A 25,292-nucleotide genomic window follows, 5' to 3' on the forward strand; every position below is an offset into this window, starting at 1 on the left:
ATTTAAAATCGCTCAAATAATAAATGAGGGAAGGACTGTGGTTGGCAATAGTTAAGCCCTCAGACCTCTGGAAAGTTCAGCTCTGTAGAATGATCTTCAGCCTAAATATTCGGCTCTGTTCTAGGCCCCCCACCCCCCAACTCCAGTTGCCTTTGAATAATGACCCAAGAAAATTTCACAAAATTTGACAGTCCTGGGACTTGGCTGGGCACCAGGTACTTACCAGGAACAGGTGCCGGGGCCGTCTGCTTTTCCCTGTTACTTTCATCAGTGTCCCTTCCTTCAGAAACTCCTGTGGGGACAGAAGCAGACCTGAGAAGTCAGACTGATGCCCAAGAAGAGTGGGGGGAGGCCCCAAGCAGGAAACTTAAATCTTGGTGCCTCCCAAAGTACCACAGAACAACTAATGGGTGAATTCCCGGCTTTAGCGAGATGCCCATGTTTGCTTCTTAGGAGCAGTCAGTCCGCCTTGACTTCTAGCAAGCCCCAGACACTGTTCTGGTCTCTGAGGGGTCGAGACAGTGACTCTTTCCCTCGTTTGCTGCCATGGGGAGCCCTTCAGAACAAAGCCTATGAAGGTTTGCTAAACAGCTGAAGACCCGTGAACGGTTGCTACAGGCTCATTAATTCCGGAGGATGATTAAAATCGATACCTAAAGTTACTTAACATAAAGAAAATATTTAATAAATATTTACTGAACTGGTGAGCCAAGGCCAAACCATTAGGTGTGATTTTATAGACTCTCAGACCAATGAGATCCCTGTTAATTTTGAATAAAATATCCTGAACATAACACCTCTCATGTCTATATCTCTTGTCCTTCATTGACCATAACAGGTAACAAACATATCTTTGACTATTTTTGAGCTGAGTTTTGTGTTTTCCATTTGGAAACTTAAAAGTGGGTAAATTTGTCTCTGGAAAAATGTTATTTTTAAGCTGCTTTGTAGGAGCATGGTTTTTGGGAGATGGTTTTCCTGATTTTCTAGCAATGCTGGGCTAAACTAAAAATACTTGGTGTCTCTTCTTCTTAGAGGTGAAAAGAACCACAGGGACATGAACCCAAATGGCACTGTTTCTTTAAAGGTCCGGAAAGTGGAAAACACCAGGGGAGGCAGCCCCTGGGCCTTGTGAGCCCAGCAGAACCCTCCCCCTGCCCTTCCCCCTCCCCCTCCTCGGGTAAACAGCACCTGCAGCCAGGCCTGTCTGGGACCAGCCCAGCTGAACAATGGGTCTTATCAGAGCCTCACCCGCCTGCCTACCAGGCCGCCCTCTGTCCCTGCCCATGGCGGCAGTGGCACTCACCCTTCCTGGCTGGAGGAGATCCCCTTGGCCTCGAACACTGTGCTCAATGTGGACCAGCTTCTGCAGGTTTTCCTGTGGGAGGAAGCAGGGCAATGGGGAGATGGTCAGGACCCCTTTAAGGAGTCTTATCCCTTCTATTAGAAGTGGCATTGCTTCTACCTCAAAGGAGGAAAACAGAGTTCAGGAGGGCCTTGCCCTAAATCTGACCTCCTGTCAGTGGCAGGACTGGGATCTGAGCCTGGCCTTGCAGGGTACCAGACATGTGGACTGCCCATACTCAGGCTAGTCCCTCTGGGCCTGCGATCTGACACCACCATCTTCTGTGTGCCATGGGGACAGTCACTTGCCCTTGTTGTGCTGATACCCATATTTATCGCTAGGCCATGGCTCCTCCTCTCAATCTGTGTCCCCTGAAAGGCCTGGAGCATCTAGCCATCACTAATCCAGAGGGGTCAGATGCCCAAGGCCAGACTCTCTCTGGGATTGCAGCCCGGGGGGGGGGGGGGGCGGGGGGGGGGCTCTGAGGGAAAGTAATCAAGAAAACCTTCCACCTGGGGAAGAAACAGATCTGTGTTCTTTGAAGAAAAATATGTGTGCCTGGGAACTCCTTGTTGGTCCCTCACTGGGCTATCCACAGTATGCAGTGACATACCTACCCTCCCTCTGCACAGTACCCCATTATGCTAGAAATAACAAGCACTTAACCCATGAGGTAGGTGTCCCCTAAACTTTATGCGGGGTCAGGGTCTTAAGTCAACTAATAAGGTGACAACTGTGTGTAGGGAAATTGCAAGGCAACAGTGCCCCCACCTTTTCTCTAATAGTGAGAAAAAGATAACGTATAGAATCACAACTCTTCTCACACCTATTGGAGGCTGAAGTAAAAGGCAACCAACTGAACCGAATCCCAAAGACTGACAAGCCCCTTCAGAGACATGAGACACGTGAATTGCTGCAACACACAGGAGGAGGAGGTGGCCAGCACAAAGGAGGATGAGAAGAAAGCAGCTAAAATGTTAATGGATTCTGAAAGGTTGGGTGGGGGCTGATGGGATAGTTTAGAATAACAGAGCCCCAGACACAGGAAAAATGCAGTCACTTGCAAGCTCTTCTCTCAAAGCTCCCACCAGGTGCTCACAAGGAACACTAGGGGCAGGGCAGGGAGCCTTGGTGGTGAAGGCATGCAGGTTGCCACTGGAGTGGGGGGGGGGCGCTGGCATAAAACCCTGCCAACTTCCCCAGGCCCCTCTCTGGTGCAAAACCCTCAGTCCCCGGGAGAGGCCGAGTAACCCACTCCCAGAGGACAAGCAAAATGCCACTCACCACTTCTGGGGAAAGGGCAGAAGCAAGAGCTGTCTTCCCCAAGAAGAGGTAAAGTACCCACTGGGCCCAGGATTGTGCAGTAATACTAAGCAGAAACCTGCCCAAGACCTGCCATGGCTACAAGGCAGTGTGTGTGGCTACCGTGCAGAGGAGGTGCCGGAAAGCAGAGAAGGCCTGGCTTGCAGGCCCTGCTTGGGACTGAGGCTTGTCCAGGAGCGCAGACACTTATAAGCCAAGCACTGGGTAACAGGAAACAGTGGTCTACCTCTGAGAAGGGACAAGACAATGGAGAGAGGCCTCTTCTGTGGTGCAGGGATTGCTAAAAGCTGAGGGTGGAGACAAGGGCAATGAGAAAAACTCTCCAGTATCTCAGGCCCCACAAACAGTATCAGGTAATAGCAGCCCTCTTCTGGAGGAGTGTGAAGTCTGTGGGGCTCTGAAGGTGACAAAATCAACAACAAAACCCAAACCCAACTCACCTAGTTGATTGGACTGACTCAGCTCCCACCCCCTACATGAATGGCAAGATCAGAAAAGAGGCACTCCCACTTCTGGGGTAGATACTATTTCCCTCAGTCTCTACAATTCTTCCAACACATAATACCTGGCATCCAATCGAACATCTTATAAGAAACACAAAACGCAAGGAAGTACCCCAACTCATTTTTAGGAAATAAAGCATTCAACAAAACCACCTCTTATTAGAGGTGACACAAATGTTAGAACCATCAGACAGGGACTTCAGAGTAATTACGATCAATATGTTAAAGGAGCTAGTGGGAAAGGTAGGCAGCATGCATGAACAGATGGAGAATTTCAGCAGGGATGGAGACTATACAAGAGAATCAAATGGAAATGTTAAAAACAAAAAACGTGATATCAGAAATGAAGACTTCCCTTGACAGGCTTTGCAGCAAACTGATCACAGCTGAGGAAAGACTGAACTTGGAGGTATGAAAGTTGAGATTAACCAAACTGAAACACAAAGAGAAAAAAGAATGCAGGGGGTGGGGGGAAAGAACAGAGCATCTAACACAATTTTCCAAAATTAATGAATGACAACAGATCCAGGAAGCCTGAGAATCACAAGACAAATACCATCCACATCCCCTTAAAAACACACATACTAAGACATCATAGTCAAACTTCTAAAAGTCAGTTGTAAAGAGAAGATCTTGAAGGCAGCCAGAAAAAAGGGACACACTATGTAAAAGGGATAAATATAAACATTACAGTGGATTCCTTATCAGAAATTATATAGGCTATAAGAGTGGTATCTTTAAAATAGTAAAAAGGAAAAAAAAACTGGTCAATCCAGATATTTTTCCCAGGAAAATAACTTTCAAGAATGAAGGTAAACTGACCAATTAAGTAAATGGGTGATGGATGGTGGGACCCAGGTATCTCACTGCTAGAGTGGAAATTTATAGATAAGCCAAGGGAGGAGACTGGAATGATCCACATAGATGATCAGGTGATCAGAATTGGAGCTATCAGGGGCACTTGGGTGGCTCAGTCGGTTGACTGTCTGACTTCAGCTCAGGTCATGATCTTTGCAGTTAGTGAGTTTGAGCTCCAACATCAGGCTTGCTGCTGTCAGCCTGTCAGTGAAGAGCCCACTTTGGATCTTCTGTCCCTTTCTTTCTTCTCCTCCCCCACTTGCACTCTCTCAAAAATAAATAAACATTAAAAAAAAAAGAATTGGAGCTATCAGCAGGGATACATATTTACCTTAATATAGATACAGATGGTCGTGTACAGAAATATCTATAGACGTGAGTATACACACAGGTTACTATATACACATATAATTCTTTGCTCTGTAAGTAAGAGGACCTGAAAGAAATGATAGCCTACTTGGAGACCAGACCTTGGTTTCTAATACCATTAATCCAACTGAAGGAACCAGGACTCCTTGCAGAAATGGCTGATTCTAAGGCTAAGGCAGGAAATACACAAGATGAGTCTGGAGATTTTTATAGTGACAGAAAGTAGGAAAGTGCTAAAAAAAAATAAATAATGAAAGTGCTAAAAAAAAAATAGGCAAACCAAAATATCCCACCCAAATCCATATTGATGGGGATATGTGGAGAGTACGGAGAAACCAACTGACAGGGCTCCCAATGGCCAAAACTGGAGCAATTTGAGAAATAAAAGAAATAAAACGTTATGAGATTATAACCTTAACATAAAATAAATATCTGTGAGCCCTTAATAACATAAATTATTTATTTATAATGAGTAAATACATTAATAAATAAGGGAGAAGAGACAAATCTCCCATGCAGAATTCCACATAATTTAGGAAGGTGCTCTGCCCTCAATGAGAGGAAGCATAACTCCTCATTCCTTAAATGTGGGCCGTGCATATTGACGTTCTTCTAAAGAGCATGGACTAGGAGGGGAGAAGAGGATAACTTTATGGAGTTTAAATAAAAAATGGAGAAACCTGATAAACGCACCTGCAGCCAGGTGGGCAAGGTCTACAACAACACTCATAAACCATGGTGCTAGTATGCACCTTTGGTACGATGTCATGAAAGTGGTACTTTGCTTCCATGATCTTTCTCCCCAGAATCTATGAACCCAGTCTGTTTATGAGAAAAGTATCAGACAAATTCCAATAGGGGGCATTCTACAATATACCTGGACCAGTATTCTTCAAATTAGTCAAGGTCATCAAAAACAAGGGAAATCTGAGCAACCATCACAGTCAAGAGGAGCCTAAGGGAACATGAAGACTAAAGGTGATATGATATCCTGGATGGGAACTTGGAACAAACATTAGGCAAAGATGAAGGAAACCTGAATGAACTTTAGTTAATAATACTGTATCAATACTGGGTCTTTAATGTACTTGACTAACATAAAGATGCTAGTAATAGGAGAAACTGTGTGTGGGATACATGGGAGCTCTTCGTATTATCTTTCTTAATTTTTTTTCTGTAAGCTTAAAATGTTCTCAACAATAAACTCTGTCCAGAAAGTAGGAAGGTTGGTCACCAGGGGCTGGGAGGAGGGGAAATGAGGGCTTAGCGTTTAATGGGAACAGTTTCAACTGGAGAGAGAGAAAGAGTTCTGAAGGTGGATGGTGGTGGTGGTCACAAAACAACGTCAATGTACTTAATGCCGAGGGACTGTGTTAATAATGGTTAAGATGGGGGGTGCCTGGGTGGTGCAGTCGGTTAAGTGTTTGACTTTGGCTCAGGTCATGATCTCACGGTTTGTGGGTTCAAACCCCATGTTGGGCTCTGTGCTGACAGCTCAGAGCCTGGAGTTTGCTTCAGATTCTGTGTCTCCCTTTCTCTCTGTCCCTCCCCCCATTCACACTCTCTCTGTCTCTCTCTCAAAATAAATATTTAAAAAATAAAAAATTAAATAATAATAGTAATGGTTATACTGTACCTCAATAAGAAATTTTTTTAAGTTCATTAAAAAAAAACAGATGGTGCAAATCGGAGACCCCAGACTCGCACATGTCCCCTCACTCTCTTCTGGGGGGAGACAGTTTACTTTCATGCTGTGGGGAAGAGGACACTCAACGGCGAATCTGATCAAAAGCCTCGAAAGACGGACCCTGCAAGCAGATGTGGGATTTTCTTCTAGGGAATCCCCTGAGACTTAGTCTGAGTAACTGAAATTAGAACCAAGGTGCATGCACTCTCTGAGGTTACCTGTGACCAATCCTTGAAGGAGTTCCCTGTGCTCACAAACCTGGGAGCCAACTCCAAACCTCCACCCCTACATTTCATGACATTCCCATGGCTGAGTTGATACAAACAAAAAAAGAAAAATCCAAATGTGGGAAAGAGAGAAAAACGGTCCATGTGTACATTTATGTGTGTCACGAGAGAGAAGCAGGTGCTGTGTGCATGGGCACCTGGATGCGTTTTCATGCACAGATGTGTGTGAAGTTGCAAGTCTGAACCTGTGAGTGATGTGTGCAGGCATGTCTGGCCTGGTAGCCAAGAAAGGCTCAAGTTCAAACCCGGCTCCCATGCCGAGAGCTGAGTGATCCGGGGTGAAGCCACTTGTCTCTCCAGGCCTCAGCTTCCTTGCTTGTGACACTGGGCTGGTAATAGCTCTCCTGAGGATTAGAGGAGAATGTCGGGCACAATCTTGGGCTAATAGAGGCAGTTGTTGTGATCACCGTGAGTAGGACACCATGTGGGAATCTGCCACAGCCTTTCCTGAAAAGCTGGTGAGGACGACCTTTCCTACTTCCAAGACTTTCCCATCCTTTCACATTTATTCCTTGTCCTCCATCAAAAAGTGATCACAGCAGGGGACGGACTACCTGGGGCTCAGCTCTTAGAGTCATGTTTCCTGATGCTTCTCCCATCACCTAACAGTTTTCTGTAAACAGGCTGCTCAGTGGATTTACAGTTACGCTTGGCTGTCAGTACAGTATCCTAGTGAGCTTATTGGTGGCATTTCAGACCAGGTGTCAGGCAGATAGATGGGCCCCATTTTGGGGTGGTGGGATCTGGTTCTTTCAAGAAATCATACCTCTAGCTTAGCTACCTTTGTGGGGAGTTGGGGCAATGGTTTGATGGGAGCATAAACCCATGTGAATGTTGCTGCCTGCCTCCAGGAAGCCTTCCCTGGTTCTCACAACCAATAAGTACTTCCCAGATTCGACCAGAGGCAATGTGAAAACATAGAAGGCTTTGCAAAATGGGGGAATGGCACCATCAGATATATTTTAATAGGATTACTCTGGCTTCCAGATGAAGAATGGAATGGCAGGGTTGGGAGGTGTTGAGGCCTGAGCCGGGGAGTGACCATGGGGAAAGAGAGGCAGAGCCCCAGCCCACCCTTTAGCCACTCAAGCCACTGAGCTCTGCCTTGGGATAGGGTTCATCTGGACCTGCTTGTCCACCACCCAGGCAGGGTCCTAGCCCAATCCCAGCAAGTGTGCAGTAGGGGCTGCTAGTCAAGAGCAGGCCTAGTGTGGTGTCCACAGGCAGCTGGAGAGACAAGGGCCAGCCTGTGCCAGGCACAGCACCCAACCCCAGTCTTAGAGAAAGCCAGGAGGGCATCTGGCTGCTGCTACCGCTAGCTCCCCCTCCTACAGGAGGGTGCCGCAGTGAGCTTGCCCGCAGGAGGGAAGACACAGCCAGCCCTTCCTGACCTAGTTTTTCCTTTTTGGAAGCAGAGACATCCCTGGCTAAAGTGAAGCGCGGAGAAGCCAGCCCATCTGCTGCTATATCATGACAGGCATGGGACCCCAAAGCACCTCTGTCTTTGGCTACACTGAAGGAGATCTCACTGTACATACAGGATGCCAAAACACACATGAGCAAGTTGCTCACGGACCCTGGAGCGGGAAGGCAGAAGACCCGATGATAACAACATGTCTGACGTACCAATTTTCACAGCCAGCTGGCTTCAGCCTCCACACTCAGCGCACTCTTTGCCCAGACCCTCATCCAATCTCATCTACCCTGTTCCCATCTTCCAGCCATGCTGGGTGGATCTCTGAACTCTACCGTGACCTACACTTCTCCATCTCCATGCCTCTTCCTGGCACATCTTTCCTCCCTCTGCCTTCGAGGTGTGTGTGTCCTCCCCATGGGGGCACCTCCTGTATCATCTTTTGTCACAGCCCTGGCTGGGAGGGATGGATCCCTTCTCTAAACCATGTGGCATTTTCTCTTTCCGTCATGATGCTTATCATGTCCATTTACTGCTCCACTAGCTGTGATTTCCTCCTGGGATTCACGTCTCACCTCTGTATTTCCAATCCCCAACACAAGTCTGGCACAGAGTAGGTGTCCAATAGCTGCGACTCCCCTCCCCTTCTTCTCCCTGTGGACTCACTATGCGGACGCTCCGTGTACCTGTCCCAGCAGAGCTGGGCAACTGCTCGGTGCACATACCACCATCACTCCCACCTCTGCCCATGGAACCCAGCACTTGATCACCGAACTCTTTCCCCCCGAGCTAGGACTCAGCCTCAGAATCCTTCTCAACACAAATCTCAGGCCTACTTAAAGCTTAGTGGAACAGAAAATATGTGGACACAAGTGACCAAGGTAGCCACTTGAACAGAGTTGGGATGTAGGATAAAGTTGGCCTTCCTTGGCAGAAAACTAGTAAATACAGGATCAGTGTCCAACAAATAGTCACTTGCTGGCAGAAACAAGCGTGTACTTAGAGCTCACGTATTCTTGTGGACGAGTGGTTTTCAAACTTTTGTGAGCAAAACGTTTACCTAGAATGCTTGTTAAAAATGCACATCCCTGGACATTACCCCCAGATGTTCTGACTGAGAAGAGCTAAGGTCTATCAGGAATCTGTAGCTTACCAGGCACTCCAGGTGCTGATGCAGGTGGTCTCAGACCACAGTCTGGACATTACTTATCACATTCAGACAAGTCTGTAGCCTCCCCTCACTACCCTAATGGTGAACCACGGACCCGGACAGGAACACACAGTACTTGAGGTCACATAGTAAGTGTCAGGGCCAGAACTCAGGGGCCAAGAACTCTTTGCAAGGTCCCATGACACAGATGGTTGCCTGCAGCACCTCCAAAAGTGGAGTATCATAAGGCAGACTGGGGCAGGCTGGAGGAGGTCCTAGACCTGAACCCCAGGAAACAGACTTACCCCTTGCTCCATGCTGTCATTGGCGCGGTCTGTGACTTTGGAGATGAGGGTCAGTGCACCTGTGGAGGGAAGCAGAGAAGGTAGCCGGGCCATCTGGGGAGGGCCAGTTCAGTAGCACTATCCTCACCTCCTTTCTTCCCCTCTCTCCCCACTGCCCCCCAAGATCACTACAGTTGCAGGGCCTTGTATGTGGGTGGCACCAATTTTTCTCACACCTGGGTCAGGTCATAGGTCCAACCCTAGCTTTGCTACCACTGCCTAAGTGACCTTTACAGTGATTTGACCACTTTGTGCCTTAGTTCCCTTGGCTATAAATTGAATATGTTAAAATAGGGACTGTCCTTGCAGGTCGTATGCAGGGACAGTCACATAGAATTCGGAGGAAACAGGGACACTGTGGTGACTTTTTTATACCTGGCACTACCTCCTATCACCAATGCTGATTACCCTCTTCTCCTTTGACTGGATGACAGCCCATCCCAGGGAGCCCTGTGGTTGAGGTGAGCAGGGAATAACCTCAGAAGCCCCAGAGGTCTCGTGTCCACTGCACATCTAGCTACCAGGGAAGAGAATATGTCCCGGGCCTGAACTGGTGGAGAGTCCAGAGCTAGGGGACAGGGGCCAAAGAGAAATGTGTCCCCATCCTCCAGGTTCATGCTGCACTTACCCTGTGTGTTATCGTACTCAGCTGAGTCCGGACAAAGGTTGTTTAAATAGTCTGCAGGTAGAACAAGAGCCAGGGGTCAGTCTGCCCTAGGGAGACCAGGCCCTCTGTCTGCAGCAGGAGCCCCCCCACCTGCCCCGCCGCTTTCCAGACTTGGAAGAAAAGGGCCGGAAGAATGGGGTACGCATCCCCTCACCCTTGCTAGCCTACTACAACCCCACACTAGGACAAAATCAGGCCCCTGGACCATCACCAGCATCACTGCCACCACTGCTAGCCATTCACTCATTCAACAACTATTGAGCACTTGCTGTGTGCCTGGTACTGTGCTATGCCCTCAGCATATAGACACAGACAAGGTGAAACCCTGCCTCTGAGAAGCACACTGTCTACTGGGGGAACATATGTGACCATCTACACAGCGGTGTGTGACGTGTTAAACCTTTAACACATTTATACCCACAGGCTCTATGTGGGCTGGCCTCTGTACAGCTACCTACCAGTGTCACTCACTTATTCTGGCAATGCTGGCATTCTTACTCTTTTCTGGAACATGTTAAACCTGTTAATAGCCCCAGGGCCTTTGCACTCACTATTCCCTCTACTTGGTAGTCTCTTTTTCCAGATCTTCAGAGGGTTCATGTCCTCACTTTGCTGAGATCTCTGTGCAGTGTTACCTCCTCAGACAGGTCCTTCCTGAGTGCTGTATCTAATTCAGAGCACTTTTACCTCCATCCCCTTAAACCCCTTTATCTTCTTCAGAGCTTTTATCACTGACATATCATATTTTTATTTCCTTGTTAGAGTAAAAACTCCACAGTGTCACAGAGTTTTGGCTGTCTAATGCACTACTATACCTCCAGCATCTAGCACGGGGCCTGGGACACAGTAGATGCTCAATAAACATTTGTTGAATCAGATGAACAAATTCTCTGCCCCTTGGCCCTAATGTACTTTCCTTACAGCCCTGGTCCCTACCTGGAATTACATGCACATCTCTACATGTGGGTATTTGTCTCCCCTACTGGAATAGCAGTCCTCCAGGCCCAGGGACTTTGTCCATTTGGGAGGCAGCTGGGTAAGTGAGTCTGGACAGAGGTGTGGTGTTTCCTGGCAGGTAGAGGTAAGGGAGGGGATGATATTCCCCGAGGAGAGTTTGTAATTGTAAAGAGGGAAGGAAGGGAACAGGACCTAGGACTGAGCCCTGAGAAACACTGACATTTATTATGAAACAGTAGAGGAAGGGAGATTGTCAACACAGATGGAGAAGGGTAAGCAGAGAGGTCTGAGGGAGGCACAGAGAGAGTATATCACAGAAGCCTCAGGATGGGAGGGTTTTCGAGAAGCAGGAAGTGACCAGTGGCAAAGCCACAGAGATGGCCACAGTAGGTCCAAGATGGAAAATGTCCACTGATTTGGCCCCAAGAAGGGCTTTGGTGGTAAGAACAGATTTAGGGAAATGAGACACCCACTGAGGAAATGCAGAACAGGAGAAGGTATGACTTCATGTGTTTTAGGATGGGAGAGGCTGAAGGAAGACACAGAAGGTGGCCACTGAAGCAAGGTTTCCAAGGTGGCAGCAGAGGGTCCAAAGCTTCGCTGAAGGGAAGATGGTGGCAGAGTCTAGCTGGTCTGGAGGGTCAGGAGCCAGGAACTGAGAACAATCCCCACCCCTGCCCATTCCCGGCACAGTGGGAGGGGAGGTTGTGATCACATAGCTTGCCACCATTACCTGCACCCCTCCTCAGGTGCCTTCCCTCCCGCATCACCTCAGTGCACCCTGACCTCCTGTGGGGCCCACCTGTGAGGAGCACTTGGTACTGGAAGAGGCGCTGAACCACCCGCAGCAGCCGGTGCTTCACGTTCTGGCCACCTCCTTGCTGACCCTGCTGCTCCCAAGAGACAGAGAGGACAAAACTCCATCAGAGACCCCTGCCTCAGGGCACCAAGCTCACGGCATCCCTCATACACTGTCCCATCCACACCTCTTCCTGGCCACACTGAACTTCTCCCCCAGCTCTAAAACCAGGTTCCCTTCCTCCAGGAAGGCCTCCCAGATTAGCACCAGTTCATTCCTTCTGTGACAGTTCATTCTTTCAGGCTCACAGTCAGTGCTATATTCAGTAACATGCAACTCCTAGTCCCTGCTTTGCATCTAGTATTAGTAAAAGAAAAAAAACCTCATTTTTCCTGTTCAGTAGCTGTATCCCCAGTTAGTGACCATCTGTTGGTCATTCCAATGGGTGTGGCCCCAGCTTGCATTGTGCTTTTCTACTGGGACAGGAGAATGGCCACTAAAACTCCAACCAAGGCGGGGGCTCATGGAGTTGTCATCAATTGCCCAACAGGGTATGTCCTAGGCTCTAAGTGTTCCCTTCTTCTGGGTCACCCTCTCCTCTCCCAGCCAGGGCTTCCCCTCTGACCCTCAGCCTCAGGCCTACCAAGAAGCCCCACTGATTTTCAGTAAGCCCTTCCATGCCCACCCCACCCCTGGATCCTTAGAGCAGGTTCTCAGAGGACCAAGGGACCCACCTCAAACTCACGGACAGCAGCTGCCAGCCGGGGGGAATGCAGGCAGTTCTCACTGAGTAGACTCAGACACCTGTCGAACTGCAGGATGTGAGCAGCATGGTGATCAAACTCCTGCTCCCGGGCCAGGAAAACATCGGCCACCTTCTGCTGGTCCTCCCTGCAGCCGGGTAGGGAGATGGGACAGTGAGAACTCAGCCTCGTGACCAGCACGGTGTTAGTTGGTGAGCGTTGATCATGTCACTGGGTAGTGGTCCCAACTTGACCCTCCCACACTCATTTTACTTTGGGCAAAGGACCCAACATCTGCACCTCGGCTTCTGCATTGGTCAAACAGAGACACAGTTTCACTTGGTGTGGTGTTAACCACCCCATCCCCCAGTGCAACGGAAGTACGGGCAGCAGACCATGGACAGCTCACCAGTGCAATAGCCTCTCCCCCAGCTCTTCCAGGATCCCCTGGTGAAGGTCTCGGATGGCTGGGAGTTCACTCAGGCCGCGCCTCAGCTCCTCTCTGGCCAATGTGTCCTTGCCCTCGTGGTCTATTTCATCCAAGGCCCTCATGACAGCTCCGTGGAAATCCTGAAACCCCAAAGGCCTGTCATCCCACAGTTGATAGGCCTGAGCACAAGTCCCCTGCAGCTTTGAAGCCCTGGCCTATATACAGATAGCACAAGACCTTAGGCCAGCATCTCAGACCCCAGCGTTCTCACCTGTAAAACAGGGGTGGTAACACACACCTGCTGTTCACAGGTAACTGATGCCCAAAGAACACCCACCACAAGTCCTGGTGCAGCGGGAGGCTTTCAAGCATGTTCACTCCCGAACTTAGGTTTTGCTCTTCTTCTGAAAAGTTGGGTAATTCCCTCTCTGAAGAAGTACAAAGCTCTGCTCTACCGTTATCTGTCTTTGAAAAGGTTCATGCACTGTGTTGTTTTAAAGCAAAGTCTAAAGAAGTCATAGGCAACCACTCCATGGGGTGTTAAGCAGTCACTGAAAACGATGCAGATGGTGTCTATGTAAACATATTCGTGTCCTAGAGTTAGGACATCAAGAAGGGATACACAGTTGTCTTTCCACCCTGACATGGCTGTCTAAAACAGGAACAAAGGAAAAAGCTGAAAAGAAATGGAGTGAAATGTAAACAGTGGCTGTGTCAGGGGTACAAGATTAGGAATGGTTTTTTTCTTCTCTGTTTTCTTTTCTTATAAAAAAAATTTTTTTTACATTTATCTATTTTTAAGAGACAGAGAGAGACAGAGTACAAGTGGGGAGGAGCAGAGAGGGAGACACAGAATCAGACGCAGGCTCCAGGCTCTGAGCTGTCAGCACAGAGCCTGACGTGGGGCTGGAACCCACGAACTGTGAGATCATGACCTGAGCCGAAGTCGGACGCTTAACCGACTGAGCCACCCAGGTGCCCCATCTTCTCTGTTTTCTAAAATTTCTGTATTGTGATTCATTACTTTAAAAATTCAACTAAATTTAATGAACATTAAAATTGTAAAGAATGCAAGACATCTTTCTCACAACAAAAAACTATCTTCAAATCTACCTGCTCTTGCATGAGCCCCAGGCCTGAAGTTTTAATTATATGGAATATACTGAAACCACCTTGAATTGTGGAATAATAAACACCAGGAAAACCTCAGTATCAGAGGACATGTGGTCCAGCCCCAATCAAGGTCAAATCACCTTTATAACATTCAGGAAGGATGCCCACACTGGCTTGTTTGATTGCCTCTCTGACAGAGAACTCATTACTGAGCTAGACAGTTAATTCCACTGCTGAACAGTTTTTATTGCTAGAATTGTCTCTTTACATTGAGATCTGAAAGGGGAAAATGCCTGAGAGGATGGGCAGTCCCTCCTCCAGGAAGTCTTTCTGGTCTTCTCCAGAAAAGGAGTGCAGGAGAAGGGGAGGACTGGGAAAAAAAGGCAGGGAAGTGGGACAGGGCTAGAGAGAAAGACAAAGGGAGAGATAAAAATGAGAAAACAGAGAGAAGGAGAGGGAGAAAGAGGAGAAAAGATGGAGGGTAGGAAGGAGGGACTGATGGATAGCAGGACACAGAACCCTCTAATATCTGTAAAGAGGCTGCTGTGCTGTCAGACAGAGGACAGCAGGTGTGGAGGTGACAAAGGTCCCTGCTTCCTGAACACCTCCTCCAGTCCGGAGCTGACTTCCTGCTGCTGTAACCTGCCCTTCCGGGAATCTGGGCAGAGATGGCGGGAAGGACAAGGAGAGGGCACCCACCCTGGCTTGTGGTCCCACGGAGGGAGAATGAGCTGGTTCCTCCTGAGGCCAGCCCTCATCAGTCCCAGTCTGGTGCAGTTTGAAGGTTTCAGGACACCTCTAGCCCCATCACCAAGGTCAGAAACTTGGGGCTGAGTCTTCAACTAATGAATGGATTCTCTGGCTGAAGGCGTGTGTGTCCTTAAGTGGAGACCACATGCTTGAGCTATAATTAGAAATCAAGAGTAGCTGGGTGGTTCAGGCGGTTGGGTGTCTGACTTCGGCTCAGGTCATGGTCTCACAGCTCATGAGTTGGAACCCCGCGTTGGGCTCTGTGCTGACTGCTCAGAGCCTGGAGCCTGCTTTGGATTCTGTGTCTCCCCATCTCTCTGCCCCTCCCCCACTCATGCTCTGTCTCTGTCTCTCAAAAATAAAGAAATGTTAAAAAAAAAAAATCAAATCCCATTGTACCTAAGCTATCAGAACCTTTCCTGAAAGCATGTTTCAGAGGGTGAAGAAAGTATGAACTACAAGTGAGAGGGAAAGGAAGGTAATGTTTAATTCTTATTTCTGCCCACAGCTGGCTCTGGGACACTGGGGTCATTCTGAACCTGGAGTGGGGGTTTCTCTGCTGACCCAAGGGCAGGAGGACCCTCCCATTCTTCCTTATGGGTCTCCATGTTTAGGACCCAGGCTCCAGCCCTACAGGGTCTTCTCAGCCCTGGAATCCCAGAGAAAGAAAGAAAACGTCCTGATGAAGAAGGATAATTCCTTTTGCTTGGGCTTGGGCAGCTGATTGACAGACTTTCAACACATTGTTATTGGCTCTGTGCCAGGTTCAAGCCCAGCTACCCCAGAAAAAGCTGATGACTGTGGGCAAGCTGTCACTTATCTGAGCCTCATTTTCCTCATCTGTAAAATGGAAATAATGGCACCACTAAGTACAGCATGAGGCTGTTGAGAGGCTCATCCTGATGCTTAAAACTGCTTTATAAACTGTAAAGTGCTATCCCCATTGCAGTTGTGATTATATTTTAGCTATGACATCTTCAGAGTAGGGTTACATCTGTTTTGTTTCCTGCTGTGTTTCTAAAGCCCAACAGAGCATGTGACACAGAGGAGTTTTATTATACTTGCTGACTGACAGAAAGACCTTATTTATTTAACAGGAGAGTGAGCCACAGGGGAGCCAAGACTGCAATCTGGTCACCCTGCAGCCCGGACCACCACAGAAAGAGGAAGAGGGAGAGAAGGAAGGACAAGCAAAGACAAGACTGATGGTTGCATGTGCATTGTACCCCAGGGAGCTAAAATATTAACTGCTCTGCAAGCTAGTTTCTCATCTGTAATTAATTCTCACTAAATTGACTAAGTCCCAATGGGCAGGATGGCCATCATCGACACGACTCATTTCAAAAACCAGAGCATAATTGGACTCGCCACAAACATCCGTTCTTAAAACTCATGCATCGGCTGGAAGCACCGAGTGCCTGTCGCACCATCCATCACTCCCTGAAAGGTTTCTGCTGTCTTAATAGTTCTGGCCATCATTGCACCTGGGGGCTCTCAGACAGAGGAAGGAGGTAGGAGATACCCAGCCCTCATCCCCTTATTCGTTCAAAGTGAGTGCCTGCTCTGCACCAAGTCCCAAGGAGGGAGTAGGAGCAGGAAATGCTGTTCTGCCCTCAAAGAGTTTGCAATCTTGAGGAAAAGAAAGGAGTAAAAACACAATTTCAACACAGAAGTAGAAGTACTGTGAGTGGGCAAGGCACAGGGGCTGTGGCAGGCCATAAGAGGGAGACCTGACTTAGCTCTGGGAAAGCATCCTATCTCCTCTGAGATAGGAAGGGAGTGTTTCAGGCAGAGGAGGCAACATGTGCAAAGGCCCTGAGGTGGAGGAGGCACTAAGTTAAATGTGTCTTGGGTGCAGTATGCACATACATGTGAGTGTGCGCACTGTGCAAGTGCACAGGACTGGAATATGATGGCAATGGACGGTCAGACAGACGACCCCTCCCACAGGGCCCTGCAGGGTTTTAAAGGCAATTGGGTTTCATCCTGGGGTGACAGGGAACCACTGGACCAAATATCTATCTTACAAAATTCACGTTGTTGGGAGAACAAACTGGAGGTGGCCAGAACGAGAGCAAGACCAGTGAGAAGGCCGTCGCAGTCATCCAGGAGAAAGGCCCAGACCCAATGGTGGCCATGGGGACTGAGAGAGGGAATGGACTGGAGATAATAAGGAAGAAGAACTGAGTGGCCACAATGCCTACAGGATCCAATCCAAATGCATCTGGGCACCAGAGGTCTCTTGATCTGGTTCCCCTTCTCACCATGCCCACTTACCAGCTCTCTGTGGAGCCTCTGCTCCAGCCTTAGAGCCTCTAGACCCCAAGCCAAGGCCTAGAGAACACAAATGAGTCCTTGTCAACCTGGAGAGTTGCAAATGTGTGACCCTGAGCAAGTCACTTCATCTGTATGGACCTCAATTTCCCCCTCTGCTAAATGGGAATACAAATACCTTCTTCACAGTGTTTGTGCATATTGCCTTCTGCTCTGTTTAAGGATTCTTTGTTTCCTGTGCTTCCCTTCTCCCCTAGACTCTGTTTCACTTATCTCTGTCTCCCTAGCACCCTGCACAGGGAAGGTGATCAACACATGACAACTACAGTTTGGCACTATTATTATTTCCATTTTATTTCCAATAAAATAATCAGGTCCAGAAGGATTAAGTAAATTGCCCAACGTCATCAAGATGGCAAGATCTGGGCCCAAGTCAGCCTGACTCCAAAGTTGTAGCTCTCTTACAGATGGCCCAGACGGGGGAGTGACAGATGCAGGTCAAGGAGGGGGACTAGAACGCGGTTCCTGAGTGCTAGCCAGGGCTTCTGGCCCAATCTCAGAGACCCTGGGGCAGCTTGGTGGAGAGGCCCGAGTGTGAGGACTGCCTCTCTGCCTCTGGGGCTCAGACAAGTTTCCTGGAGCTCACAGCATTCTCAGGACCCTGTCCTGGGCTTGTGTAAAGTGGAAGCTGGGACTTCACATGCAGAAGCCTGGGCCCTTGGCCCCTTTTTCTCTTCTCCAAACCTGCTACTGAGTTTTCTAAGCAACACAGCACCTCTATTCTCTGAGCTAAACAGTTGGTGGGTGGCCAAGGTCCTCTTTGCAAGTAGTCAAACCACTGATGTTGTCGCCAAAAGTCAAGTGAACTCACTGGGATCCCATCTGGCCAAACGCACACCAACCTCAACCACGACCCACCTGTGTCACAAACATGCATTGGCAGGCCATGAGCTGTCCAGCAGACATGACTTCACCTGGCATGGTCAGCCACTGGAGGGTACTGTGGAACCCTGAAAACAATTCTGTTTTCAGAGGGGCAAAGACTCCTTCAGCTGTATACAAAATGTATGAACCACACAGAAAAATAAATACATTGGACTTCATGTTAACAGATGACTATGGAAAAGGGAATCTGGTTGTGCTACGTACTACTCCTATCCTTGTTACTTTTCTGTAAAACTGAATTTTTTTTTAAATAGAAGTTTAAAAAATCATTGAAAAAGTAAGATGAAAAGGGGAAAAATGGTTAGAAATAAATTTAACAAAAGAAGCATAGAACCTACACTCTGAAAACAACAAAACTTCATTGAAAGAAATTAAAGAAGACCTAGGTAAATGGAAAGAGGTCTCGTATACACAACTTAATACTGTTAAGAGGGTAACATTCCCCAAGTTGATATAGAGATTCATCTTAACCCTCATCAAAATCCCAGTCACCTGTTTGTAGAGAAACTTGACAAGCTGATTCTAAAATTCACATGAAGATACAAGGACCCAGAATAGTCAAAACTATCTTGAGGGGCACCTGGGTGGCTCAGTCAGGGTCTGACTGGCTCAGGTCATGATCTCACAGTTTGTGAGTTCAAGTCCTGCGTCGGGCTCTGTGCTGACAGCTCAGAGCCTGGAGCCTGCTTCGGATTCTGTGTCTCCCTCTCTCTCTGCCCCTCCCCTGCTCATGCTCTTTCAAAAATAAACATTATATAAAAATTTGAAAAAAGGGGGCGCCTGGGTGGTGCAGTCGGTTAAGCGTCCGACTTCAGCCAGGTCATGATCTCGCGGTCCGGGAGTTCGAGCCCCGCGTCGGGCTCTGGGCTGATGGCTCGGAGCCTGGAGCCTGTTTCCGATTCTGTGTCTCCCTCTCTCTCTGCCCCTCCCCCATTCATGCTCTGTCTCCCTCTGTCCCAAAAATAAATAAAAACGTTGAAGAAAAAAAAAATTAAAAAAAAAAATTTGAAAAAAGAAAAAACAAAAAACAATCTTGAAAAAGAAGAACAAAGGTGAAAGACTCACGGTTCCTGGTTTCAAAACTTACTATAGGCCTAAAGGAATCAAGATTGTGTGATATTGGTATAGGACAGACATAAAGATCAATGAAATAGAATTCAGAGTCCAGAGATAAATTCAGAAATAAATGTTTATGGTTAAGTGATTTTTAGCAAGGGTGCCAAGAAAATTCAGTGGGGAAAAAAAGCCTTTTCAACAAATGGTGCTGAGATATTTGGATATCCACATTCAAAAGAATGAATTTGGACTCCTTCTTTATATTCTATACAAAAATTAACCCAGAATCACATACTTAAATGTGAAAGCTAAAACTATAAAACTCTTTAAAGAAAATATGGGAGGGCCGCCTGGGTGGCTCAGTCAGTTAAGCATCCAACTTCAGCTCAGGTCATGATCTCGCAGTTTATGGGTTAGAGCCCCACATTGGGCTCTGTGCTCACGGCTCAGAGCCTGGAGCCTGCCTCAGATTCTGAGCCTCCCCTCTCTCTCTGCGCCTCCCTGCTCACGCTCTGTCTCTCTCTCTCTCAAAAATAAATAAACATTAAAAAAAATAATAAAGAAAGAAAATACGGGAGTAAATCTTTGTGATTTGGAGCTAGACAAAGCTTTCTTAGATATAACATCAAAAATGCAACCAACAAAAGAAAAAATTAGATTACATTAAAATTAAAAACTTATATGCTTCAAAGGACACCATGGAGACAATGAAAAGACAAGCCACAGAACAGGAGGTATTATTTGCAAATCACATATCTGATAAGGGACTTGCATGTATATAGAACCAAAATGAAAAGATAGCCCTTTAAAAAATGGGCAAAGGATTTGAAAAGATAGTTTTCCAAAGAAAATATACAAATGACCAAGAAGTACATGAAAAGATAGATGCCTGACATCGTTAGTCATTAGGGAGATGCAAAATCAAAACCACAATGAGATCCCACTTTATATCCACCAGGATGGCTATAATAAAAAAGACAGATAATAACAAGTTCTGCAAGGAGAATCTAAAATGGTGCAGACACTTTGGAAAACAGCTGGTAGTTCCTCAAAAGGTTAAAAAGTTACCATATGGTCCAGAAATTGCACTCTTAGGTATATTCCCAAGAGAATGGAAAATGTATGTTCATACAAGAATTTGCCCATGAATGTTCGTGGCAGCATTTTCAAAATAATCAAAACGTGGAAAGAACTCAAATGTCCATCAACTGATGAATGGATAACAAAACGTGGTCTATCCACACAATGGAATATTAGCCATGAAAGGGGTGAAGTACTGACACATGCTACAATGTGGATGAACCTTGCTGCAATTTACGTGAAATTTCAAAAACAGGAAAACCTACAAGAGACAGAACTAGACAGTGGGTGCCTAGGGCTGAGGCAGGGTGATGGCGAGTGACAGCTTTGGGGTTTGGGGTTTCTTTTTGGGATCATGAGAATGTGCCAAAATGGATTGTCGTGATGATTACACAACTCTGAATGTGCTAAATGGCTGAATTGTATGGTATAAGATTTATATCTCAATTAAGCTATTAAAAATTGAATACGGAAGCCACAGATTGGGAGAATATTTACAATACATATATCTGAAAATAGACTTGTGTCCAGGATATTTAAAGAATTCCTATAGATCCATAAGAAAAAGAAGACAACCTAATTAAAAAGCAGGCAAAAGAACTTCAAATGAGGATTTTCAAATGGCTAATAAACAGAAAGATACTCAATTTCATCAACCATCAGTTGGTGGTTGCTGCTAAAACAACAATGAGAAACCACTACACAATCACCAGAATGGCCATGAGTAGAAAGATGGGCAATACCAATACGCTGGGCAGCATGAGGAACGTTATTCCCAAATGTTGGGGGTGGGAGTATATATATTCAACCACTCTGAAAACCTATTCGGCAGTTCCTAATAAAGCTGAATCTATGCTTACTCTATGACCAACAATTCCACTCTAGGTAGATACTGAGGAGAAATGAGTGTTTATGTTCCCTAATGATACGTATATGAACATTCATAGCAGCTTTGTAATAGCCCAAGCTGGAAGCAGCCCAAATCATCATTAACAGGATAGATACACCAACTGTGGTATATCCACACAAAAGAATACTAATAGGCATGAAAACTTGGATGAATCTCACATATTATGTTGAGCTAAAGAAGCCAGACACAAAAGAATACATAATTCATGACTCCATTCATATGAAATCCAACAACAGGCTAAACCAATCCAATGTGATGGAAAGCAAAACAGTGGCAACCTCTGGAGGGTGATATGGACTGGGAAGGGGCACAGGACACCTCCTGGGATGATGAAAATGCTCTACGAGTGGCAGTTACAAGCGTACGCACACACATATATTAAATATTTAGGCTCTACCTTTGTGCACCTATCTGTAAGTTACAAAACATTTTTTAAAAAGGAAAGCGGTTCTCTGAGGTCCCTGGGTGAGGAAAGACAAGCACTGCTTTTCTCCACTGCTTTCATGTCTCCTCCAAGCCCTTTAATTAAAGTTAAACTCCAGGGCCTGGAGTTCATGGTCCTTCATGATCCAGAGCTGATCCAGCCTACCTCTGCAGCGGACTGCTCATTTCTGTATACCCCTGCTTCTCCAAGATAAGCCTGCTTCACAATCGTCTGTGGGACTTATTGAAAACCCAGATCGCTGGGCTCACCTCCAGAGTTTCCATCCAGTAGGCTGTGAATGGGGCTGGGTAATTTTCATTTCTCCCATGTTCCCAGGTGCTGCTGGGTCTTGGGACCACACTTGGAGCACTACTGCTTTATAGGAGTCCTCTTTCCAGCTGCTGTGTCTTTGTTCTGTGCTTCTGACATCTGGTCCATGTCTTGCTCATCTTTTAAAGCTGCTTCAAACCCTACCTCCATCAGGAAGGCCTCCTGGGTCAGTCTAGTGGCCTTTCAAGTATCCTACAGCCTCTGGAACTCTGGGGTTACAACCTGAAGGGAGCCACCTTGGTCTCAGAACGTCTCTGAAGTCTCATGTTTTAGCTTAAGAATTAAGGTGTATTTACATTATTCTCCAAAATATATCCATGTGTGATTTAATTTACTTAATACATATCTAGGGGCAGCTAGGTGGCTCAGTCAGTTAAGCTCCGACTTCAGCTCAGGTCATGATCTCACGGTTCGTGGATTTGAGTCCCGATCGGGCTCTCTGCTTTTGGCACAGCGCCTGCTTCAGATTCTCTGACCCCCTCTGTCTCTGCCTCTCCCCTGCTTGTGTTCTTTAAATAGACATTAAAATTTTTTTTAATTAAAAAAATATATGTATCTAAAGCAAAGCAGGAGTGCTTAGAAAATGTGCTCTCTTTATGCTGTGGCCTCAAGTGCTCATGGACACCTACTGCATACCTCAGGGAGGAATGTATGCATCCCAGCCTGAAAAACAATGGCTTTACAGGATTTTGCATTGTCAGGCTATTTACTTACTCTGTATGTTTCTGTGATCTTCCCTCCAATTATGCAGGGAGCAGACTGTGTCTCATTCACTTTCACCCTTAGATTGACCCACCTTTGTTCGTAACTGTGCTGAGTGGATGTTTTTAAACCATATTTTCTAAAGCTCCTGGGGATCTGTGCACAGCCAGGATTGGGGAACAGTGTTCCAGAGGATGCTTCTCTCGAGGGGGCAGGGAATCACAGAGAACTCATGCCGAGTGGATTTTACAGGATCATGTACCTGTGGGTCTCAAATGTTACTGTCCATCAGCATCACCTGGAAGTTTTGTTAAAATGCAGATGCCCAGACCCTACCCCTAGAGTGTCTGGTTTAGCAGTTGTGGGCTGGGGCCCAAGAATATGCATTTCCTATAAGTTCTCAGGTGCCGCTGGTTCAGGGACCACATTCTGAGAACCACTGAAATAGATGACTATTTCTCACACTGTGCTCCATGGAGACCCAGGGATTAGAGAGGTGGAGGCAGAACCCAAACTTTGGCCCCTCCCACCTTTGAAACAAAGCACCTCTGCTTTTAGCTACTCTTCATACTGAGGGTCTGAGTGAAATTCCACTTGAAGAGAGTTTTCGTGGCTAAAAATGTCTGAGTCCCACCAGCCATCTCAGGGTGAGGGATTAAGGAGGAAGGGACTTTCCAGGGTCACACAGCAAGTTTCTTCCTGAACTGAATGAAAATATACAGGGAAGAGCCACGCACCTGGGATAGGAACCACTTTACTGAGCTCCCCAACAGCTACTACATTCATACTTCCCAATAAGGACAGCTTACCCCTTCTCCAACAGTTCAGGTAGAAAGAAAAGCACATTTTCTCACACTGAACCAAAATTTGTCTCTCTCTGAGTCCACCAAAGATCAATAAGTTCACTTTGTCCTGGAAGAGAGCCCAGCAAAGACTTAGAAACAGGGCCCTCCCCACTGAATTAAAACTTACTTTTTACTGTCATCTACGGACTGGAGCTACAAAAGTTAGAGTAAGACACTGTATGTTAACTAAAATTTAAATATAAAAAAAAATGAATGTAAAATGCTATGGTGGGTGGGATCCAGAACAGAAAAAAGACTTCAGTAAAAATGAAGGGTATCTGAATAAATTATGGAATTTAGTTAATACAAATAAATAAATAAAAGTAAGAGACAGACACAAAATCTTCCTATCTCCACACAACTTCCCCAGCATGAGGCTACCTGGGAGCTTGGTCTGGGTTAACCTGTGGGTGCCCTAGCATCATGCCCTCCCACCCAACCCACCAGACCACCCTTCCCCTCCTCCCCCTCTTTCAGGGCATCTGCTCTGCTCAGGGCTCCCAAGTTCCTATGCCTCCCTTTTGAAAGGCCTTGGGGCATGGCATTCAGGCTCTCCCTCAAGACCAGCTCTTCAAGCCCCTTCCTGTACACCACACACCCCCAAGCCCTCCACTCTGTGGACTCATTCCTGCTGCTCCTATCCCCTGGAAAGCCTGTCCGTCAATGCCAGCTCAACATCCTCTCTTCTAGGAAGCCTTCCCTGATTTCATTCCTCCTGTGTATACTCATTCTCCCCTCCTTGGGTTCCCTGCCACCTAAATGCACTGTTCCACTTCTGTTTGTTTCCTCCCCTTCTCAGGGCTCTGGGGTCAGATGGTCCTGGTCCTACTTCTTACTCGCTGTGTGACCTTGGGTAATTGGACTCATTCAACCATGTGAGAAATATTTATTGAGCACAGACTATGTGCAATTAAATGACATAATGTATGTAAATTGTCAACCACACAATAGGAGGTCAACAAATGCTCACTGCCACTCCTGCCACCCCTCCTCAGCATCAGCTACACTGGACATTGGCTGTAATGAGAAGCCAGAGCTGGTTGGGTGAGGAAAGAGGGGACCTGGGTGGGGAGTAAACTGATAGCACCCAGCTTACATAAACTCATAAATTTGCTAGTGAGTCCCTCTAGATTCTGTACTTGCCCCAGCCATGTCAGCACCATGGCCACAGTTGAGTTAAACACGTATGCAGTGATAAGGGAGGGCTTCTGAGTAAGTGGCCTTTTCCTCCGAGAAGTCTGAGAAATCTGGCTTGTCCCAGACACTCCTGATGCGCTTCCAGGTGGCTACCACCATTGAGCAAGGCGGGTGTGGGAGGTGATGAGTGGGCTGGATGCAGGGAGGATCTGAGAAGCCTTTCTGCCCTATGGCCTCCTAATACTCCTCCCTAAGTCCCCTGACCCTTTCACAAAAGCCCGCTAGGCCCTTGAGAGCCCTCTCCCCACTCTACACACTCACTTCCTTGGGGAAATCTGGGTCACTGCTGGGGCTTCGGTTGACATCTCCACACTTGATCACTTCTGGTAGACATCCTGTGCCCAGCCCATCACTGGGATGTCCTTCACCCACCCCTCATGGTTCACAAAACTCACACTAAACTCCTCATCACCCCCATGCCTAGCCTGACCCCCTCCAGCACTTGCTGCTATGGTGAGTCACCAAGCCAGAAATCTGCTACCTCTCCTGTACCCCACAGCCACTCACCAAGCATGCTGTCCTCCAATCTGACTGCAGCTCTCCAGTCCAGTGTCACCTCCTGCTGGAATCACTCAATGGCCTCCCCACAGAACTCTAGGGGATCAAACCCAAAGCCCCACTTCTGTGTTGCTCTGCCCCTCACCTATCACCACTCTCTCACACACATGCTCCAGCCACCTAGAATTTCTTTAAGTTTCCAAACACTCCAATCTCTAACTGGCCTCTGGATCTTTGTACATGTGGATCCCGTTGCCGGGTACAAGCCTTCCTCACCTGGCTAATTGCTCCC

The 25,292-nt window shown here is 47.1% G+C and overlaps 1 protein-coding gene across 2 annotated transcripts in view; it reads right to left on the bottom strand.

Moving 5' to 3' along the window:
- FGD5 (FYVE, RhoGEF and PH domain containing 5) overlaps positions 1–25,292 on the bottom strand; it is a 122,590-nt gene that overhangs the window by 20,843 nt on the left and 76,455 nt on the right. The window contains exons 6-12 of one of the 2 annotated variants that reach the window (XM_047843568.1): positions 12,856–13,016; positions 12,438–12,594; positions 11,707–11,791; positions 9,909–9,959; positions 9,242–9,300; positions 1,307–1,378; positions 224–292 (exon numbers count right to left, since the gene is read on the bottom strand). In XM_047843568.1, the coding sequence (XP_047699524.1) occupies positions 224–292; positions 1,307–1,378; positions 9,242–9,300; positions 9,909–9,959; positions 11,707–11,791; positions 12,438–12,594; positions 12,856–13,016 (654 nt within the window). Of the gene's footprint in view, positions 1–223; positions 293–1,306; positions 1,379–9,241; positions 9,301–9,908; positions 9,960–11,706; positions 11,795–12,437; positions 12,595–12,855; positions 13,017–25,292 lie in introns of both variants that reach the window. The other variant, XM_047843559.1, reaches the window with a different exon arrangement.

The sequence above is a fragment of the Prionailurus viverrinus genome, chromosome A2, assembly GCF_022837055.1.
Source record: "Prionailurus viverrinus isolate Anna chromosome A2, UM_Priviv_1.0, whole genome shotgun sequence".
Classification (NCBI taxonomy): domain Eukaryota; kingdom Metazoa; phylum Chordata; class Mammalia; order Carnivora; family Felidae; genus Prionailurus; species Prionailurus viverrinus.